The following is a 16794-nucleotide window of genomic DNA, read 5'->3' as shown; positions in this document are numbered from 1 at the left end:
TCTCAGAACGATAAGCTGTTGGATGTCCTATCGTTATTGCTTCCAAGTTCTTTCAGCATCAGGGACCCAGCGTCAAGTGGACTGTGCATAGCAGAAAATATCTACAAAGATGTCACCCATTTGCACACCTCCCATTGAGAACGGAAAGTCAGGCAAGGCGGCATCTTATTGTAGGGATAGGGGGAGGGGGAAAATGTATAGCACCAGCACCTCAACTGGTTCAGAAAGGAAGAGGGCCTCATAGTGCAATAGGATCATTGTTCTTTTGTTCATTGCCATGGAGGACGGACTACTTTACATCTCAAAAGTACACCACATCATCACAAATTAATTCTACATCTCATAGATGCAATGAAAACAGAAAACAATTCTTTGTTGGTTTTCCGCTGCGGCTGGATTTTTTAAATGTTTTAGCCATGAATGAAAATGCAAGCTAGGCCTATTGGCTTTGAAAATGCTTGTTCTGACTGCTGAGTCAGTGAACTAGCTTTATTGCTTTTAATTTCAAAACATCTCAGAAATGGACAGGTAAATGCTCCGATATGCGTACTGTAAATAAATGCAGGGAGGCTATTTTGTAAATCATTTTTTCTGTCCACCTCCTTCCATACACAGGCCACTCAATCCACTTCACAACCAAGTAGTTTTTACATCTGCTGGTGAGGCTTCCCACTACTAGGCCAGTGACCTTCAACACCAAGAAATATAAACCCTGGACTTCCTTCCTGACCAGCCTTAGATGAACCGTTAAATAGCCAATGAGAACCTAGGTATATCTTACTATGACAGTCCTAGCATGAGCAGATTTGGCATTAAATTAATCATATTTATAAAACCATGCTTGTATTCTTTCTTTTTTTTTCCAGTCAGGATACTGGGGTTATATAGGTGAACCAATGGTAACTTGTCAAATGTAGAAACAGGAGCCAAGAGTTTTAGTCTCAGCTTTTGCATTGGACTACTTTGTATGTCCCCGACTAAATCACACCAGCCTCCAGTTCCTCCCTTCCCTTCTTTGTCAGAATTGAGAGGAACACAGGAATGCAGATGATGAAGGGATACATGGCCCATTGCTTCCTTCTTCCACCCTGCTGGACTTGGATGTCCGGGGCAGGCCAGCATATGGCAGTATGTCACGTCATCGCCATCCTCCATACTTCTCCCAGACGATAGATTTGTATTGCAGGTTTCCAGATCTCATCGCCACACTGCAGAGTCCACACACTGCTCTGTGTATTCACCATCCTACAGGGTCTCTTGTTCACATTGGGATCTCAAGCTATTAACGACACATGGTCAGCTGGTGGGGAGATGGAAGAGCGAGTGAGGGGGGGGGGGCATTTCACAATGGGATCTCTTTGTGAAGAGATGGAACATCTCATCCTCTTGTTCTTCTTGCGTGGGCAGCTTCGATCAGAGCTTTCAAATGTTGCCTTCAAAGTCTTATAATTTGGTGCAATCTTGCAAGTCCGATGTGTCCCTGTCAGAGCTTAAATATTTCATCCTCCCGGTCCTTCAGAGTGGCAGTTAATGTGGTTCTCGTTAGAGGTACGGGACCCAGCAAGGAGCGCTGCTGTGTGTGGGGAGAGACTGAGTGGCTGGTCCGAGGGCGCTGTGAGCTGGATGCGCTGCATGATCCGACAATAGTCTCGCCTATACCTCTGCAGGGAGAAGAAGAAAATGTATGGTTTCAAATCTTGTAACTTATGGCAATTTTGCGCATACAAGAAAAATAATCAAAATTCATTGTTTTCAAATGCTCCAAAGCATTTCACTGGAAAGCCTCATAACTATACACTGTATTTTATGGCTGTCATTCCGTAAGGTTAGAGAGTAAATCAATGAAAACTTTGGATGTGTGACAACTACTATTGCTATGTAGCATACATGGCTTAGTAAGTCATAAGTAGGTGAAAGCTAATGTGACCAAGAGAAAAAGACCCCCACTGGTTTACTTGTCGAATTTGGATCAGGAGACAGGAGTTCCAATCACACCTTTTCCATTTAACCCCATTCTGTTCCCCTGGCAAAACTACATCAGTTTCCTGTTACTCATTTCCCTGCTCTGTCAAAACCAAAAGTTTTTGGGAGTAACACCATATGTAGCTCTATAATAATGACCTTTTGATTCATTGCGTGATGAGAAATTTCCAAACATAATGGCCCAATGGTACCCTTGCTGTTACTAAAACCTTATATGAAGACAATTCACTCGCTGACCAAGACCATTCCTGTAGAAATAACATATTCACCACCTCTACACCGACAACTCACACCCAGGTACATCACTCATTACCCCTCTATTTGTTTTTAAACCAGCCACATACATTCACAGTATACCCATATGTGTGAATGTGTTTGGTCATGCAGCAGAAGCTGCTGGTGAATCAAGTGTTGGGTAGTTGCTTTCAAAGCAGCAGGCCCATCGCCACATTTAAGCCCGCACACAGCAGACACCTGGCTACGGTGGGGTAGCAGGGAGACAAAGCAAGACTTGGAGTCTGATGCTACGGTGGGTTCTCCTCAAGGAGTCCAGGACTAGCCGCAAGCTTTTGCAGAAACAGTCTGGTGACAAAACAGACTGTGCATATGTTCTATGTAGGACGCCAGAACCAGGATGGCTCGGCTCTGGAATATTCACAACCGAAGACAGTGTGTTTGACTTTTAGAAGCAAGCCTTCATATTGGCTGGGAGCCAGCACAATCTACAGTTGAGAGCAACCATGTCACAAAAACAAAGACACCAGTCACATACAGGGCACCTTATGCACCACGTCAAAACATTAAATACTCTTGTTACATGACACTGCATCTCTACTAGTACAACTCCCTGTAACCTTGTTGGATAGAGCACCACAGGGTGCCAGAATGTGATGTCTAACTTAAGTATGGTAAGTCACACATTCAGATACTCCAAGAACCCAATAAACACACAACGAAAGTACCAATATCTTTAACTAAGTCAGGCAAAGGGATGACAAAATGTCAATGCCTTGAGTGCATCAAGGAATGCAGTACGCTAGGCAAGAGGTAGTCTCCAATATGACAGACTACAAATCAGTACACCATATATAGCAAGAAAGGCAGCCTGCTGATCAACGAAGACATTTTATTCCTGTTGACCATAGAGAAACTCTGCTCTTTGGTCAATATAAATCGTGGGATTCATTTTTAAGAACTGCTAGACAAGCAGCACAGAAAAAGAGGTGTAACACCCCTGTCCCCAAAACAAGAATGTGAGATTTTAATGCAGTCACCACCAAAAAGGCATGGAAGAAGCCAGAGGGTGTGTAGCAACTCTCACCCAAAATAGATCTATTGGGGATAAAGCAGACCGATCCAAAACAAGTTTCTCAACCCAGGAGAAAAGTAAGTCATTGATGTTTTATTCTCGATAGGAGGCTAGTAAACCAAATGGAGCATCCTGAAATACATTTTTATATCAAGCATACATCTTTTCATGAAGACATTATACCTGTAAAGATGGCCACTGGTTTACAAGTGAGAAACCTTTGACTTTGGACACTATACTCTAGAAATAGATAAACATTGTTGTGTAAGTGGCTTTAGTCACTAACCATGACTGAAAGAAGATCTCATGTGTAAGATCATCTATCATTATTACAAAAAAGGATACACACTATACCAAACAATAAAATATAAAAATGGTGACATATGTGTCATTTTAGTCTAAAAGCCCCTTCACTCATTGGTTTTTATAGACAAACTAAAACCCTATACTAACTAATCTATACTGTACTTCTTAATTAGATGTTTGGGATTATATTAGTAACCATTAACAACTCAGACAAAGCAAGGCACTTTAGTGACTATCACACAATCTAACCCATCATACCCTGGAAATTGTAGGTACACAGGTAAATCCACTAAGATTGGTTATTAGAGGTCTTCGTGGGAATGGCTCAACCTCTATCATTAAAATAATCCATTCTCTCAGGTCCTTGGCTCAAGATACTGCACCTAATTCAGAGAAAACTGTGCTAGTGAAAGCTGCAGGCTTTCTCGGTAACCCTTTGGAATCATTCCAAGCAGCATCCCGAGGATACACATAGCAGCCCCTTGGCCAACCTTCACACCCTTCTGCAGACTCCAAAAGACTTGGGTTTATAAAGAGGATTCGTTCCACTCCCACATCTGATAAGACAACATACACACTTATAATTGGTCTACTTCAAATTTAGATTCTGATCAAATTAAAAATCAAGAAACAGATACCCATTTTATGTTCTTACCTAGACATACTCTAAACTGTGGTTATAGGAACAGACCAATTCTACCCAGAAAGAAAGAATGAGGCAAGAAGACCTCTCTTTAAATCTTTCTTTTCCTCATTAACTGTATAGCTTTTCACCTAATGTAAATTACAAGATGCTTTTTTGTTCTGACATACATGCTTCTGAAATGAATCTAAACATTGGCTGAGGTCCCAGACTCTTCGCCATCCAAGTGACCTTGGAAGGCAGCCAGGTCCTTGCAGCCAAAAGACAATCTTCTGAAGCGCTGCCAATACTGGGGCTCTGTTCTAACATCAGAAAGTATTAGAATATTAGCATTGTAGGTTAATGCGCTCCAGACCACACAAGCAACAGTTCTACAAATTAGAACTATATGCATAAAATCAAACTTGTAAAGACAGACGTTAAAGCTGTAGTAGCATCAACAAGCGAATTAACAAAGTTCACAACAGGTGTACTAGCCAGGGAGATGATATATTTTACATCTCAAGCCTAGGCCAAGGCTAGAGCGGAAATCTGAATAAAAAACTTGAATTGCAAAGTTTTAATTGAAGCTAGAAAAGGCGAGAAGTTCCACTGAAATACAACACTTTACAGTTTGGATTTTCTACACCATAATTTTAAGAACCACTCGAGCTAACCACACCACTCCAATAGGCTTTAATGGAATAGTCATGGCTTACTGCACTGGCACGAGTCATAACCTGCAAGCTGTAGCTCAGAGGGGAGGCTAATATGCCTTTGAGTGCTTGATTGCAAATGGTGGAGTCCAAGAGCAGTCATATAAGTGCCCCTTAAGCCCATTTTCATTTTCCAACTGCAATGCCCATCAGAGTTGGGTAGTTAAAACGCTAACCTCTGCTGATTCTTCAAGGAAGCCTGAGAAAATGGCCTAGGTCAGCAGTCTGCGAAGATGGCCGTCGATGGCAGCCTGAGAACTAGGCCCTGTGTGGCAGCATGATCAGCCAGCTCGTGTCAGTACTGCAAGTGGCTGGCACTGGTCGAAAATGTGAATGGTTGGCAACAGAGACGAACGTGTGAATTTCATATGGGTGGAAGTGAGAGCCAATAGGAGAAGACTGTGGGTGTGGGCAGTGTAAGAAACAACTGGTGGAGACTGAAGTGCCTGAGCATTATTAAAAGCCATCACTTGATGGTTGTATGACAACTTGTGAGTATCAGTGGGCAGTGAAAGAATCTGCCACTGGCGAGGATTCAAAGGAACTTGCTGCTGAACAGTAACTGAAGCAGACACTTTTGGTCATTGCATGGAGCTTATCATCACAGTGGTGAGCAGGTCTTGAGTTGGGACTGTGGTCGGCTCTGTGTACAGGAATTAGTGATCTAATACAAAAGATAGGCACTGAAGCCAAGTGCACATCAGCCACAGGCCAGTACTCCGAAAAGCTCCCAATGGTGGGCAGTTTGAGAAGCTCATATTGCAGTCCTGTGTGAGAGGCTGCCAATTATTGGCAATGTAGCATGATTCCTGTGGTAGGAAGTGGAACGCTCACTCTACTAAGACAGACATTGGCCTCCAATGCACTCACTTCAGCATCTGTTACTGTTAATAAATCCAACCTTGCGATCAAAGTCCACCTAGTTTTAGCTAAATTTTAATTCGAACACTGGAACTGAGCTTGGTTACATAAGTCTTCAGGCTGTGTGCCAAATCAGCAATCTCTTCATTCACTTTCGCACCCGATTCCTCTATGCAACTCATTTTAATACATTCATATATCCTTTGTAACACTCCAAAACGCCTCTATATAATTCCCGGAACGTCAGACAACATCCCACAACTCTATTTGTATCCCCAGACATGACATCAGCATTGTCCCTCTCCACCTTCCATTTTCACTCATCTGTGGCTTTTTCACTCAACTATAAAGCACAAGGACTCCAAACAACCTACTTAGACTCCTCTACTAGCAATCGGGGGGGGAGGGGGAGGCAAGGAATAGATGAACTGGATTGGTGGAGGAGGGGTCAACATGAAACTCCCCAGAGGAGCCTGTATTTCAGGGGGGAAGCAGCACAAAATGAATCGAGCAGACAGCACATACACTCATGGAGTGCTAAAGGAAAAAGAAAAAAAGTAGCTCCCTAAGAGTGTGCAATGGAAGGATACGTCACTTAAAATATTGGTTCAAAAAAGCTGAGGTCCATGGGACCAAAAAATACAAGAAGATGAAGGAAAAACACTGAATAAGAAGCAAGCAAATGAGAGTGACAAGAAAGCTGCCCAATGGTAATCACGGGGCTGGCACTAAGTCCGCTCTAAGTGTTGATATGATCCAAAAGAGGTCTTTCAACGACAGACTGCTAAAAGCGGTCTGTAGGCAAGACATAATGCTGATTCTATATTAACGGTAGCAAGTGCAAATGTACCCGTGTGCAGTGGCGACTCCTCCGCTAAAGCGGAAAGTCAGACAACATCCACTAAAGCGGAGGAGCGTCACCTCACTACTCAAAAGAAAAACTAAAATGATAATAACGTATCATTATTATCATTTTAGTTTTCAGTGACTCTAGGGCTGGGCTGGTGAGAGCACGGAGGAGTGGTTTGCACTCCTAAGTGCGCAGGACTGCTTGGCCACCCCTCTTGGGCCGACCAAACAGTCATGCGCACTCTGCATCTTCTCCACCAGGCTTGCTTTACACAGCCTGGTGAGGAACATGCAAAGGCTCCCTGTCCTGGTCTGAGCGCCGTGGTTCAGAACTCAGACCAATCACAACACTGCACTGCAGGCTCAGGGGAGCCTGGGAGACCGGAGACTTCCTCCTGTGGGACCAGAGAAAGGAAGAAGAGGACGGAGGAGAGGCAGCGGCCAGCCGTCAAAGGTAAGTAGTTTTTTCGGTACTTTTTTTTTTTTCATCCACAAACCACCACTTGGGTCCGAAAGCAGCAGCTATTGCCTGTGTGTTTTACTTTTGAATGCATAAGTGTACACCAGTTAATCTACAGATGTACATACTTAAACATTTGAGTACTCTGGGTCAGTTTCCCAGGAATATACTTCCTAAAAGAAAGGATAATTACTGTATTTAAATAATTAAAAAATGCAGCAAAGCAAAAGTAAAAAGCAGCACCAATGGGCACAAGCCGTTTCAAGAAATCTAGTCAAAGAGAAAGGTCAAACACAACTGTAGTGCAAGAGAGTAGATCGATGTGCCGCGTGCACCGTTAACCAGCATAGTGAGAGAATTCTTGAACTGGACAAGGAGGCCCGGAGGCCAGTCACTCAAAGTGATGAGCCCTTCAAAAGGACTAGGAGTATGTGGTATAAGATAGTTCAGCATGCTGACAGATTTCAAAAGACCTAGAGGCAAGAGTCCATAATCACTGGTTGCAGGAATCGAAAAGGCAGAAGAGACAGGTGGGCGATTACCCAGTTCACAAAGATGTCCAAACAGAGTAGGGGACAGATGGCCAAATCAGCCTGAATGCGGAGAGACGACAAACAGGGTCAGAAGGTGTGGCTCCCACCTTGTATGCATAAGTATGGAACAACACTTGGAGGCAGAGCACAATACAACCCAGTATGCAGGCAGATAGAACAGGACCTGAAGGCAGGAGTATGGTCGCTCACCGGAATACAGATCGCTCTAAGGAGACGAGGACACATGATTCTGAAACCCAGGAGGGAGAGAGAAAGAGAGAGAAGAGAGAGACAGATAGGAGAGAGAGAGAGAGAGAGAGAGAGAGAGAGAGAGAGAGAGACAGACAGAGACAGAGAGAGAGAATGAATCCTGTCAGCATTGGTAGACATGCATCATTGTTGTCTAGTATGCAGTCAGATGCAAAAGCACCCGGAAACAGGAGGCCCATAAACTAGTAGAGCGATAGACTCAAGTGAACAAGGAGATGGATGTCTTAACATTCAGGTTGCAGCGAGATCTAGGCTCCAAGGAGCTTCCTAAAAGTAGCATCAGTGTTCATTATGCTGAGAGATTTAACAATACTATGAAGCAGGATACCCTTGCACTATGTATGTTGAGATAGCCAGCAGCACTTGAAGCAAAGGTCCCCATCACAAATACGCACACAGATCCAGCTGGACTACCCGGTAGCAGGTATCAGCAGGCAGAGAGATCTGACTGCTATACCCGACTTAGAGGCCCATTTAAGTCCTTGTGACTCCCCCGAGTATAATGCCCAATAGACGAGCACGTTTTAGGACCAGGCAGCACGAACGACTCTCAACCAGTATTCAGAGAACCAACAGGACAAGGAAAGATCAAAGTCCATTGTGGAGAAATGTCATTAGTACATAGAGATCTCTATTAGAATCGTTCTATATTAACATTTTCATGAAATGTACTCCTACTCTAAACCTGTATCCTTGCACTACAGCAAAGTCTTCTGAGGCGGACAGAGAGCCAAATTATTGGTGACTCGAGGAGCGTTCCAGGGCTTAATTGTAAGGTGATAGAAGGAACGTAGAACAAAGCATTTTGTACATATTTATCAAAACAATATCTTTTCAGGCTTGGAGTGACCCATAAATTATGCCTTTGGGCAGGCCCCGAGCCGAACCACCCTTCATCAGCACTTCTCCACTGGGCCTAGCCTGCACCAAAAATCTCAGCGCACCCAAAGCACATTCTCTGACCCTTTTGTTTATTTATTATTTTTTCACATCTTTTTCTGGGACCTCGCACTCGCAGTGCAAGTTTCAATCACATGATACAGCAGTAAGGCGCAAGCTTCCCCAAGCAAACTTGCATCATACCTTGGTACCACAAAGCAGAAGCTTGCACAGTACCCCACAGGAGAGTCGTGCTGGGTCTTTCAGAAATACAGCAGTACCATTGGTTCAAATTTTTTATTTAATGACAGTGGGGATTCATTCAGTTCCTCTCCACTAGTGCCTGGAGGTCAGAATGTCCCTACCATGAACACTTAGAACTTTTTATTTTTTGCTTTTCGGGACGTGCACACTGAGTTCCAAAGTTCTGTAATGACCACTGCAACATTTTCCCACCTTGTTGCAGCTAGCCAATCGGAATGTAAGGTATCTCTGTAACGGGGTACCCCATCAATGATGTAATTTGAGATGGCATGAATGAAGTCATCAATGATGTCAATTAACATGGCATGAGTGATGTAATATGTGAGGTTACAAGAAATGTATGGGTGGGGTGCATTCAACACTGTCTGCCAACACACCCTACGCACATGCCTTCACGACGCTGGGATCCACGACAAAGCCCTGGACTGGACCACCTCCTTTCTCACCGGCAGAACCCAGATAGTCCGCCTTCCCCAATTCCGATCGGAAGCCACCAAGATAACCTGCGGCGTCCCCAAAGGATCATCCCTCAGCCCGACCCTTTTTAACATCTACATGGCACCGCTCGCCAACATCGTCCGATCGCACGACCTCAACATTATCTCATACGCCGACGACACCCAGCTGAACCCTGGGGTTCATCCTGGACTCAACCCTATCAATGACCCAGCAAGTCAACGCCGTCTCCTCCTCCTGCTTCAACACCCTCCGTATTCTTCGCAAGATCTACAGATGGATCCCCACCGGAACCAGGACAGTCATCAAAGCCCTGGTCAGCAGCAGGCTGGACTACGGCAACACCCTCTACGCGGGAACCACGGCCAAACTCCAGAGAAGACTCCAACGCATACAGAACGCCTCCGCACGCCTTATCCTAGACATCCCCCACCACAGTCACATCACTGCCCACCTCAGAGACCTGCACTAGCTCCCCGTCAACATGAGGATCACCTTCAAGCTCCTCACCCACGCTCACAAAGCACTCCACAACACTGGACCAACATACCTCAACAAACGACTCACCTTCTACACCCCGAACCGCCAGCTTCGCTCTGCTGACCTCGCCCTCGCCACCGTTCCACGCATCCACCGAACGACCACCGGAGGTAGATCATTCTCCCACCTTGCCGCCAAGACATGGAACACCCTCCCCATCCACCTGCGACAGACCCAGGACTTGCTGACCTTCAGGAGACTTCTCAAGACCTGGTTGTTCGAACAGCAGCAGCACCCCCACCCCTCCTCAGCGCCTTGAGACCCTCACGGGTGATTAGTGTGCTCTACAAATGAATGATTGATTGAGTAAACTATAACCGGTGAATTGAAGTGTTTTATTTGTTTTTTTTAAATGTGTTTTTATATAGTTACAATGCCTAACAAGAACCTCACCTTTTTTTTTTCTTTCAAAATACTTTATAGATTTTCACAATGTCAGACAGAAAGCCTGTAACAGGGTTAGCATGAGATATCTAAGGCAAAGTTAAACAATTATTGTCAAAAAGTGAGGGTAAGGAGGAGGAGCCTAGCGCGCAACCAAGATGGGCGCGTAGGTGCGAGGCTCCCGAGGACCTCCGCAACCTCCTACGTTTATCCTGTCTTCATCCTGCATCGGTTGAGGGGACTGTGTCGGTGAGCCTGAGCCGAGGTGGTACCCGTTTCCCGTTTTCGAATCGGACCTCGGGTGCCGGAGTGAGCACCGATTGAAGTTTGCGGCCTACTTCTCTCCTGACCCCGGATTCGCGTTTGGGGGCGACCCAGTGGCAAAGTGAACAACAACGGCGGGCTGGGCCTGGCGAGTCGTGTACCCCACACTTTCACTTTCACTTACGCGCCCCCTTGCCGTTTTCGCAAGTGGGATCGCGGCGCTCTTTGTGTTGGGGTGGCCTCGCTGGGAGACCCTGCCTGCCTGCTGTGGCCCGCTCTGCCGTCCTGGGGTGGCCCCCCGGAGCTCGTGGCCTTGATTGCTTGCTCTCCACTGCGTGGCTGGTGCGGGTGTGCGACCCGCGACGATGGCCACGAAACAGGATGGGGATCGGTCGAAGGCCAAGTCGACCCGGCGTGGCGCCGCACATCAGGCCAACATCATGGACCGCTACACCCTCCCGAAGGGGTCTCCCGGCGGACCGCACAAATCCTCTGAGTGCCCCCCGGATGCCCCGGATTTGCCCACGGATCTGACTCTGCAAGACGTCATGGGCGCCATTGCTGAGATGAAGGCCTCGGTGGGCCAGCAGTTCGACACTTTAGCGCACAAAATCGACGCGGTCCTCGATGTCAACCTTGTGAGAGCTGCTCTCTCTAAGACTAACGACCGGGTCGATTCTTTGGCCCACACCGCGTCGGGCCTCACGACTGAGGTGGCGGCCCTTCAAACGGAGGTGCACCAGCTCCGTCAGGCGAGTGCGCTCATGGATCGGCGCCTGGAGGACTCCGAGAGCCGGGCCCGGAGGAATAATATCCGCATCATCGGAGTACCCGAGGGACGGGAGGAGTCGGCGGCGGATCTCTTTGTGGAGGACCTGATAACTACCCATCTCCAGCCTCGGGGACGGAGTAAATTCTTTGCCGTGGAGAGGGCCCATAGAGTTCCCGGGGGAAGACCGAAGGTCGGAGCCCCTCCGCGGCCTCTTATTGCCCGTATTTTTAACTTTCGGGAAAGGGATGCGATTTTGCAAGCATCCAGACTGCAAGGGCCGATTAAGCTGGAGAACATGGAGGTGAACTTTTATCCTGACTTCACCCAAGCGGTCCAGAAGCAGAGACTGAGCTTCCTGGGCGTCAAGCGGCAGCTTCGGGGCATAAACTTAAAATACGCCATGCTCTTCCCGGCCAGGCTGCGGGTGGAGGTGGATGGTCGCACTCACTTTTTTGACCGTCCTGAAACGGTCGGGGACTGGCTGGACACTTTGTCTGGGGGTCATGATCGGGATGGCGGGGGGGGGGAGGCTGCGGGAGGAGACGGCCCACTGGACCGGGTCTGAGGTGCTGATGCTGGGACTCACTCCGGACGACGATGCTGCCACTTTCGGCCAAGCTTAGGGTCTTTCGTTTGCTGTACTCGTCTTCCCTCCTTTGGAGGCGGTGCGGGGTCTTGAGGGGGTACTCTTTCCTCCTCTAGGGGGGTCTAACTAGTTCCAATTATATAGGGGCGACAGGCACACTGCAAGTTGGGGGGGCTGTCTGGGCTCATGCAGGGGTGCAGGGAGGGGGGAGTTTTGTTGGGGCGGTTGGGTTGGGGTGGGGTATTGTTCACTTGTACCACAAGGCAAAAGTATTGTTGAACTATTCCTAAAGTGCTCTCGGGGGGACGATTGATCGCTTTCGGCTATGATGGGGGGTAGGGGACTGAGTCTTTTGTCCTGGAATGTTAATGGACTGGGGGACAGGATAAAACGGGGTGTGGTCCTGCAGTTCCTGAAACGAATTTCACCTGACATAGTTTTTCTGCAGGAGACACACCTCATTGGCAACTCCTTTCGTGCTATGAATCGACGGGGCTACCGCCTTCTGGCCCATTCGGGCTTCACGTCTGGTTCAAGGGGTGTGGGCATCATGGCCAAGACCTCGCTCCCGTTGGAAGTTGATGAGGTGCTCCATGAAGACAGGGGACGTTACACGGTTCTGGTGGGTAGAATGGAGGGCAGAGTGATTGTTTTTGTTTCTGTCTATGTCCCGCCAGGGTTGCAGACGACCACCTTTGCGGATCTGGGGCGCCTCCTCCTTGGCCTTCCGGAGGGGATTCTAGTGGTTGGGGGGGGATTTTAACGCTGTGGTTTCCGGAACTGAGGACCGTCACCCCCCTAGGGATCTCCCCCGTGCCCAAGCGGGGTTGTCTGGCCTCTTGGATACCTTGGGGCTGGTGGATTGTTGGCGTTTGAAACATCCTACGCAGATACAGTACACCTTTCATTCCGGGGCCCATGGCAGTCTCTCAAGGCTAGATTATGTCCTGGTGCCGGCGGCGCATGCGGGGAGGATCGGGGAGGTGCGCCATTTGGCGCGGGGTATTTCAGACCACTCCCCGCTCTTGTTGCACTTCGACATTCTCCCGAGGGGAGAGGGTAGGGTGGTCCCGATTAATCCCTGGTACCTGCGTGACCCCACCATTCGCACAGAGTTGGTTAAGTCCCTTAAGCGATATTTTGACGATAATGTGGGGTCTGTGTCATCGGCGGTCTCTCTGTGGGAGGCGTTCAAGACGGTACTTCGGGGGGAGGCCCTGTCCCTTATTTCCCATTCCCGGAGGCGCGAGCGGGAGGAGGTGACCCGTGTTGAAACTGAGATAACCGAGTTGGAGGGTGACCTAGAATGTGGGGTGACGGATGACAAATTACATGTTCTCCGACTCAAGCAGGCGGCCTATAAGGCCCTCGTCACGGAGGCGGCCAGGGGCCTCAGTAGAGAGCAACAGGGGAGACTGTATTATGTGGGTGATAAGGCTGAGAAATTGATTGCGTGGCTGGATAAAAAGGAGAGAGCGAGTCGAGTTGTCCCGTCGATTGAGAAACTGGATGGTGTGTGTGTCACTGAACCGGAAGAAATTGTTGATTGCTTCGCAGAATATTTCCGTGGGGTGTATTCCCCGGTGTCCTCCCGCTCGGAAGAGGATTCCCATCCCCTGCTTAGGGATATCGCGCTGCCTTCCCTTTCGGAGGAGGACAGAGTGTCGTTGGACGCCGCCCCAACCTCTGAGGAAATTGCCCTCGCCATACGTTCGGTCGCTTCCGGCAAGGCCATGGGTCCTAATGGTCTTCCCATCGAATTGTACAAGCTGCGACCGGATACGCTGGCGCCGCATCTCCGTGCTATGTTCCTCGCGGCCCGTTCGGCGGGTTCCCTCCCGCTAGACCAGCGTCTGGCTACTATCGTGGTTATTCATAAGGAGGGGAGGCCGCGGGACCGGGTCACGTCCTACCGGCCTATTTCGCTGCTGAATGCGGAACCCAAAATTCTCGCCAAGGTGTTGGCCAATCGGCTGGTTGGCGTGGTGTGCGATTTGATTCACCAGGATCAGTCCGGCTTTATCCCTCATCGCAACACTGCGCTTAACCTGCGGCGCTTGCATGGGGTGCTCGCGCGTGTCCCGTTCATACGGGAGCCGGCCATTTTGGCGTCCCTGGACGCCACTATGGCGTTTGACACACTTGAGTGGCCATATATTTGGGCGACACTGGCGAAGTTTGGGTTTGGCCCGGGATTCATCGGTTGGGTGAAATTGTTGTATTCTGGACCGCTGGCGCAGGTGGAGTGTCGGCTCCGTTTGAGCTGGGCAGGGGCACGCGGCAGGGCTGCCCGTTATCACCGCTCCTCTTCGCGCTTGCCTTGGAGCCCCTGGCGGAGTGGCTGCGGTGGCATCCTTCTATCCGTGGTCTCCGATGGACCCCCGAGTATGAGGACCGCGTATCTCTTTACGCTGATGATATTCTTTTGTACCTGGCATCCCCACGTAAATCACTGATAGTACTGGTTGATGTATTGCACTCATTTGGCCTCAACTCCGGCCTTGTCATCAATTGGGCTAAATCGTGTGTGTATGTCCTCTCTGGGGAGGTTCCTATCCTTCCGCGGGGTTGTCCTATCCAGTTCGCCCCGCGGGGATTTAGGTACCTGGGTGTCTTCATTACCCTGGACGCGGAGGCCCGATACAAACAGAACTTGCTTCCCCCCCTCCAGCGCCTGAAGGAGGATGCCGCGCGTTAGAGGAGCTTGCCGCTCTCGCCGCTCGGCCGGGCTGCATTGTTTAAGATGATGTCGCTGCCACGTTTCCTGTACGCTTTACAGAATACAATGGACGTTGTCCCGGCGCGCTACTTTCGCGAGGTGGAGAGTTTGCAGCGCCGCCTGTTCTGGGAGGGCAGACCGCGCATCGCCCTGGCGAAGCTGATGCTCCCGTGGTACGACGGGGGGGTTGCCCTCCCAGATATCAAGCGATATTACTGGGCCTCCCAGCTGGCTGCGATAAATCACGGCCTTTACGGGCCCGCTCTAAACCCGGCCTTTGAGATGGATAAAATGTTACTGCCGGGTGGTGACTATAATCGGGCGCTTTATTCTAGCTCGCATGACGCACGTCTGACGGGCCCCACGCGGGTCATGGTACGAGTGTGGCACGCGGCTAACGTGGCGATGGGGTGGAAGGATCGTTTAACCCGGGCGACGCCACTATACGCATCTGAGCGGCTGGACTCCCTGTGGACCTCGAAGGGCTTTGAGAAGTGGGACATGATAGGCATCAGCAGGGTGGGCGACCTCTGGACGAGGGGGGGATTCAAAACGTTCGATGTGCTGCAGACGGAATTCCAGTTGCAGGACAGGGAGTACTTTCGAGATATGCAGATCCGTCATGCGTTGTGCTCCGTATTTCCGGACGTTGCCTCCATCCCGGAGTACTCCCCTCTGAAGGATAGAGTGCTAGATGGGCATGTACCGGACGGCACGATTTCATTAATTTACAAAAAACTCATCAATGATCGCTCGGGACTGCTGACTAGCCTTCGTGAGGCGTGGGGGGCTGATGGATTGGAGCTGGATGACGAGGACTGGATGTCTGCGGTGGCCTCCCCGAAAGAGGTGGCCATACCGGCTCCCCTTCGCTTCGTCCAGCTCAAGATACTCCACAGGGTCTATGTTACGGGGCCGAGTCTGATGCGTATGGGCTATGCTGTGGACGGGTTGTGTAAGCGTGGGTGTGGTTCTTTGGGGACCTTTCTCCATATTTTGTGGGAATGCCCGGAGGTGGCGCGATTCTGGCGTGGTGTGCATGAGGTTTTGCAGGCAGTCACGCATGTGCCGCTGCTGCCCGAGGCGAGGAGATGTCTTCTGAATGTGTGGGAGCCAACCGACTACTCAGTGCCGCAGACGTGGTGGGTGACTCTGGGATATATGGTGGCCAAACGTGACATTGCGCAACTGTGGGGTTCCCAGAGGTCACCGACTGTCTCGGCGTGGAAGGACAACATGGATTGGTGTATGTTTCGGGAAAAGGTGGTGTATGTTGCGAGAGGTAAGCCTGGGAAATGGGTGAAAGTGTGGGGCCCCTGGAACGCCTACCGTGGGGGAATCTGTACCCCGCCGCTGATGCCTGATCCGTCACCGGCCCCGTCTCCTTAGCCTGTTGGTCTTCCTGGTTCTGGGCATGGAGTCCACTTTGTCCCCGTCCCGACCTATCCCCCCCCCCCCCCCTCGATATTCCTATGGATCGGTAGGGTCCCCCCCCCTAGGGGAGCACATGCTGTTGTTTCCGATTGTGGGTTGCCTTGTGGACTTGTTTTTTGTCGTTATTTATATAAAAATGAAACCGTTGTGTGGGGTCCGGATGGTGTGGCTGCCAACGCTTCTTTCAACTCCTGTGATCTCTCTTCTGCCGCAGCGTGTGTTCTACTGTTTGTATTATATGCTCCTCCTGTTTTCTAGCGGCCGGCCTGAAGGTTGTAGGCCCATCTTTGTATATCTTTTGGATTCTGTAATAAACGGTTTAAAAAAAAAAAAAAAAGTGAGGGTAATGTGCCTATATGGGTAACATGGGACTAAACCAACAACATTGGTGGTAGAGGCACTCGCTGAAATATAATTCAAATGGAAGAACAATGTTTTACTCGTTATGCTGTTCTTTAAGATAGCGTGCTGTGGAGTGGCATCAAACAGTCATGGATCCCTAAAAATGCAAAACTCCAATTATAGGGCCTATGGGGCCCTGGTCTCCACGCACATTTGCTCACAGGTGAAAACCTTGGGAAAATTCT

The 16794-nt window shown here is 49.2% G+C and overlaps 1 protein-coding gene across 7 annotated transcripts in view; it reads right to left on the bottom strand.

The window, feature by feature from the left end:
• Positions 1 to 442: 442 nt before the first annotated feature.
• Positions 443 to 16794, bottom strand: part of LYSMD1 (LysM domain containing 1) — a 32878-nt gene continuing 16526 nt past the window's right edge. For all 7 annotated transcript variants that reach the window (XM_085637399.1, XM_085637401.1, XM_085637404.1 and 4 more), the window contains one exon: positions 443 to 1661. In XM_085637399.1, the coding sequence (XP_085493525.1) occupies positions 1484 to 1661 (178 nt within the window). In that variant the 3' untranslated portion in view covers positions 443 to 1483. The remainder of the gene's footprint in view (positions 1662 to 16794) is intronic.

This window comes from Triturus cristatus, chromosome 12, assembly GCF_964204655.1.
Source record: "Triturus cristatus chromosome 12, aTriCri1.1, whole genome shotgun sequence".
Classification (NCBI taxonomy): Eukaryota; Metazoa; Chordata; class Amphibia; order Caudata; family Salamandridae; genus Triturus; species Triturus cristatus.
Note: the sequence above shows the minus strand (reverse complement) of the source record. Positions and strands in the feature narration are given on the sequence as shown.